Source organism: Palaemon carinicauda, chromosome 18 (assembly GCF_036898095.1).
Source record: "Palaemon carinicauda isolate YSFRI2023 chromosome 18, ASM3689809v2, whole genome shotgun sequence".
Lineage (NCBI taxonomy): Eukaryota > Metazoa > Arthropoda > Malacostraca > Decapoda > Palaemonidae > Palaemon > Palaemon carinicauda.
The window spans coordinates 22,776,103-22,782,102 of NC_090742.1; the positions used below are offsets into that span (position 1 = coordinate 22,776,103).

The 6,000-nt window shown below is 42.9% G+C and overlaps 1 protein-coding gene across 4 annotated transcripts in view; it reads right to left on the reverse strand.

The window, feature by feature from the left end:
- Positions 1-5,559, reverse strand: part of LOC137657710 (DNA polymerase eta-like) — a 97,799-nt gene extending 92,240 nt beyond the window's left edge. For 2 of the 4 annotated variants that reach the window (XM_068392135.1, XM_068392133.1), the window contains exon 1: positions 5,404-5,559. Coding sequence is in view for 1 of the 4 variants with exons in the window: in XM_068392132.1 (XP_068248233.1) it covers positions 5,404-5,406 (3 nt within the window). In the remaining 3 variants the exon portion in view is untranslated. The remainder of the gene's footprint in view (positions 1-5,403) is intronic. The other 2 variants (XM_068392132.1, XM_068392134.1) reach the window with 2 other exon arrangements.
- Between the last annotated feature and the right edge of the window lie 441 nt (positions 5,560-6,000).

Here is a 6,000-nt window from a genome sequence, read left to right on the forward strand (position 1 = left end):
TGGGCGTGCAAGGAGCGCGTGTGCAAACTCGTGGGCGCGCGTTGGCATCGCGCGCACGTGAAGGATGGCGAGCAGGCAGGGTCCGATGGCGTGTCGGCGATTGATGGCGCATTGGAGAGCGCTGGCGAGCAGGGGAAGAGGTTACCTTCCCCTTTGCGCCCAGATCAGAAGATCGTGGGCGAGCAGGAGATCGTTGGCGCGTAGGCGAGCGCTGACGCGCAGGAGAATAGAAGCGCGCATCAGGATGAGGGCACGCAGTAGCGCGCTGGCGAACAGGAGAGTGCTGGCGCGCTATAACAGGATCTTCAGCAGGCGAGCGCTTGCGTGCAGTTGCGCAGATGAACGTTGGTGCGCAGGGGATACATGGCGGGTAGGGGACTTAGACACAAATTTGTGTGAAAGCCCTTTGTGCCCCAAAGGGAACGTTGCCCGTTTTACAACGGGGTGGTTGGCGCCCACAGCGCGTCAGCAGCCAGGAACGGCGACGGCATGTCAGCAGGTCTGGCAGGTGGAAGGTCGGCGTGTCCTTTGTAAGGACGACCTTCCACCGAAGGAGATCGCGAACGATCTGTGGAGAGGTCCAGGGATGTAGCTGGTAGAGTCGGCGAACGACGGCGAGGTTCCTCTGCGGCGGACTGTAGAGATGATGAACCGAAGAGACGCCTCCTAACACCCTTGTGAGGTGAAGGAAGGCCTCTATGGCGAAGAGGAAGGCAGGCTTTACGCCTTATACGCCCTCTGGGGGCCGTGGGGTCAGCGGGCTGACCATCAGCAGTCCTCCAAAGAGGAGTCTCTGTGAGTGAACTCCCCCGAGGGGGAGAATCACCGGCAGGAGAGACCGTTGGACTTAGTTCCTCCCTCGAAAGATGTTCAGAGGGGGGAGCTAAGCCTTCAGCTACATCAGCAACATCAGGAGCAGAGGTTTGATACAACTCATCGGAAGCCTCTGCCACAACAATGTCGACGATAGACAGAGGATCAACCTCTGCTAAAGTCGGCGATTGTTTGACAGCTGCCCCCAACTTGATCATGTCAAACAAGGCCTCCTTGGAGGGCAAACCCTCAAGCCCCAAGGAAGCCCAAAGCTGCAACAAATCATTATTAGTCACTTTTACATTAAAATCCTCCCCAGGGGGAGGAGGAGGAGCTGCCTCGCTATGGGAAGCAACTCCCTCTCCCAACAGAACTACGGCCTACGCTACCACTCGACAGTTTCTCGGAAGAAACCAATCGAGTTGGAGCTTCGGAGGAGGTTTGGGCCACGGAAGAAGAGCCCTTGGGATTTTCTCCTTTCTAAGAAACCTTAGAAGGAGAAATATCCCGTCTGGACTTCTTCTTCCGGCACCAGGAAAACCTCTCCCACTGGGAGGTAGACCACTCCCTACACTCACCGCACACATTATTCTTATCACACCGCTGGCCCCTACAGTAAGGACACAAGGTGCGGGGGTCCGTTTCGACCGCCGACATATACGTACCACAAGGTCAGGTAAACCAGGACACTTACGCATCGCAGAGGCCAACTTCACACACACTCTATCAAAGGAAAAGCACACAAAAGATAAGCAATGGCTGTCAAAGAAGGCGAGGGAGACAGCGGATACGTCCGACTACCACCCGAGCCGAGAGCAAAGTGAGCTCAAGCACAGGTGTGTGTGAGGGGGGGGGTAGCAAGCTACCCTCCCTACCCCCTGCTAACTAGCGGTGGAGTCGTAAACCCTTGTTAAAATTCTAATGGCTCGTCATTTCAGCTACGCCGAAAGTAATTACCCATATTAAATAGCGTGGTTTGTATTTCAGTTACGGAACAAATGGGATTTTCCATCCCATTTTCTATGGACTCATTCGTAGCTATGTTCATCTCATTACAAATTGAGATTACTCAGCTGTACGCTTGCTTCATTTTGGGATTAAGCATTAACTCATTGCACCTAGGTTCTGGAAAGCGGAACATGTTTCGCTACACGCACTAGTTAAATATTATTTCAGTGTTAATTATACAAACTTAACCCTTTTACCCCCGGGGTATTTGGAAATTTCCCACCCTTAACCCCCAGGGGGTTATTTTTTTACAAGCACATTTTGCAGTATATTTTATTTAAATCGCTCTAACAGCCTTAATTTTTGTCATAGAGAGGTCAGGTTGGTCTCATTCTCTTGGAAAATGCCTGAATTTTCTCAAAAAATTATCCAAAAATTATCAAAAAATATGAAAAACTAATTTTTATAGCATTTTTTTGCAAGGACGTACCGGTACGTCCATGGGGGTAAAGGGATGGCTTTTGTGAAACGTACCAGTACGTCCTTTGGGGGTAAAAGGGTTAAAGGATGGAATACACACTTAACATAAGGGAGACTTGTAACTTCATGCTCCAGCCTCTGTTTGAACATGGACTTGGCTTCCATAACTATTAATCAGTCTCAATACATTTAACATGTTTCTACACTAACTTTTTAACTTTTTATTATTAACAAGATAAATAAAATGAGTTGTAATTATATTGCATAATCAAAAACTGAAAACAAATGGCAAAGAGTTTTAGAATATAATAAATTAGGCCCTTTAATCTGTTTCAACAAGTAACTTATAAGAGAAGCACCACCTATGAGTGTTTTTGTGAACTACTGGGTGGACAGAGGCTCATGTAGTATGTGCTAATATGAGGAAACGAACAAAACGGGTATTCTTTTATTAAAACCTACAACTTTGTTGATGCAGTACAGGTTTCCATCAGTAGTATATGAGATTGAAAATAATGTATATGCAAAATTAAATTACTGTATGTGACTTCCAATGTCCTAACTAATATTGCACCTTTCTATAACAAAATGCTATTTAATACAACAAAATAACACTGATCCACAATGTATTTTAAAGTGATTTGAACAGTACAATGATGTTACCTAGCACAAACGCACAGCTTTTCAGTTACGGTAGTCAACCCACCACAAAAAAACTGGATTCTGCCAGAAACTGTTATGGGAAAGTTCAAAACACCATAAAATACACTAGTGTACCAACCGTGTTCCACACAATTATACATAATTCCTTTTGTATATATTATGCTTGTATCTTCGCTCTTCCCTCGCACTAAAACCAGACATGAATTTTCATGTTCGTTTTTAGTGCGAGGGAAGAGCGAAGATACAAGCATAATATATACAAAAGGAATTATGTACAATTGTGTGAAACACGGTTGGTACACTAGACAACAGTTCTATAGCTGGCTTGCCAGAGCATTGGAGCAGTGAGAATGTTTAATAACGAGTGAAGCGAGCAACCGGCAGAGCAAAATCCATTAAATAATTACTTCAATTAATCATGGATACGGTATTTGTAGTAAGAAGAACCCTGCACGAACAACGCCATACAAAATGGGATGGAAAGACACATTAACTATGAGTCTGGTAGTCCTGGCACACAAAAACTCCAATGTTTAGACCGTTTTTCATTACTAGTACTCGATAGTTGGCCCACCATTACTCAAAAGTTATGGCTTTCCGACAGGAATCATTATCATACTCGTTCAAAACACCTATAATTACATCACAGACCCATTTTTTAAAGCCGTAAAAGCTATTGTTTTAATAGAAAAAATTTACCAAATATACTTCATTTGGATAAGTGTAAACTTTTTCGGAGCCTCTGTATATCAGCGGCCAGTTCCTCGTGTTGATTAAAAACGGACATCAACTAACTTAAACTTTCCCCCTTAACCTAACCTGCAAGCAGAGTCCTTACCTACTTACCTGACCGGGGGGGGGGGGGGGGGGGGGGGGGGGGGCACGGCCCCTGCGACCTCCCATTACACTGCTGTATTCTAAGTTATACATAATAATATATACAGGTGGCCGCTCATACGTACACCCCTCTTTTTCTATTAAGTCAACTCCTTTTTTGGTTTGATTATGGGGAAATACAATAAGAAGGTATTACCCGGTGTGACGGTCTGAACGCTCCCCAGGTCTCAGAATTATCCTTGATAATCTGCGCATGCGCGAACATTACCGTTTGCCAGCGCATACGAGGTTGATGTTTTATTTCCTGTAATGTTAGCGTGCGCAGCTCAACATTACCCCTTGCCAGTACATACGAGCTTGATGTATTATTTTCATGCGAGCGAAGCGAGCTAATGGCGGAAAAGAACCATCATACAATGTCAAGGAGAATTCTGAGACCGGGGGATCATTCAGACCGTCACACCGTTAAGCTATGAATGTACGAATATGGTAGTCTAAGCGGATAGTGTTGCAAGAAGTCGTAACCGCCCCCCCCCACCCCCCCAGATAAATAAGTAAGGGTACAGCTCCAGTAATTTTTTATCGTATTACAGGGTGAGATTTCGAACAGAAAATATGTTTTCCTATAGTAAATAACTTGATTTAACCAAATTTAATGTTCATTTCAATCGGAAACAAACAGATCAACCAATTCGGCTAACTTTAAGTTGCACGGTGTCACTTCTCTTACAAATGAATGTACTGCGAACGATAACATTAGCAACGTTACCAATAATACACAGTGTTACCAACGTTGACGTATGGTACACAGAGTTACCAACGGCACGCTGACATTACTAACGATAGCAATGATAGATATTTCCATACGTATTTCAAATAATTTCTCCATATAAGTTATACTCAATATATAAAAAGTACAAAAAGGGCACAGAACCTAACAAACCCACCTAACCTAGCTTAGTAGTATGACAGGTCACAAAATAACATTTGATCTACATCGGACGTTGGCAGCACTGGTTGCTGTAATTTTTCATAACATAATCTTTGTAACGGCGCCTCCAAAGTTTATCCAGATATACTGTTTTGTATTTTCCTCCGATTATTATAATTTCAAGAAGGTAATGAATAGAGAAGAAAGGGTTTGTTTTACATTTATATATCGATTCCCCAGTATGTTTTCCCCACCCAAAACCCCGAGTTCCCACTGGGGGTCCCCCATTATTGGAGGATATAGCTGTACATATATTTCTGAAACTATTCATTTGCGACGGGAGTCATTTTCGAAGAGGCGTAATCTTTTCTATAAGAAAAAGTAGTTGTTTTCCTAGGTTACATTACCATGAAATAATATACAATAAAACCTAATTCTTTTTCTATAAGAAAAAGTAGTTGTTTACCTCGGTTACATCACCCTGTAATACACTACAATAAAACCACAGCTCCTACGTTAGGTTAGTTGGGGACCCTTAAGTTAGGTGGTGTTCTTGTGTTTAATTTCCCATTCTAAAATGGCTTTTCAGTCTATCCCAATGAACTACAAATGCTCCCTACCACAGATAAACACACCATGAGAGGCACACAATCAAGAGAATTTGATAAACAAACAACTTAAGTCACCTGACTCACTTCACAAACACATTTAGTAGTTGCTTGCAGCCTTACCATTCTATATTTTCCTTTGCTTGCACTGTATTACGAACTCACATAGTCTTCTAATTTTGTCTCACACTATCGTTTGGGAGAACGATTGTCACAGAAAGTGAGGAAATGACGTACGTAATGTAAGGGATTTGTTTTTGATTAGATAAACCGCGTAAATTACAATAACAAAGATGACGTCATATGAAGCTAGCGAAGGAATTTGCGTTCATTTTGCTATCGAACTTTGCTACGGCAGCAATTGGGTCTTTAATTTGTAAAACTCATGTAGAGATAATAAAATTTAGTCTTTTCCATATTTATTTAATTGTTTTGAGGCTATATTGCATTAAAATATCAATGATGATCCTTGGTTGCATTCCAGGTTCCTCGTTGCTCTCTCCACAACACTGTAATTGTGGGCACACTACTAGATGAGTGGCAGATGCAAAACGCGACAATCTGTAGAAAAATCATTATTATTAAATTATTAGTTATCATCTACACAGACAGCATAACTTACATACTTTTACAGAGGGCAGTACAAAAATTTTAGTGATGAGTCACGTAATATCAAGGCTTGCTTATTGCAATTCTCTGTACTACAAATTGCCCAATACA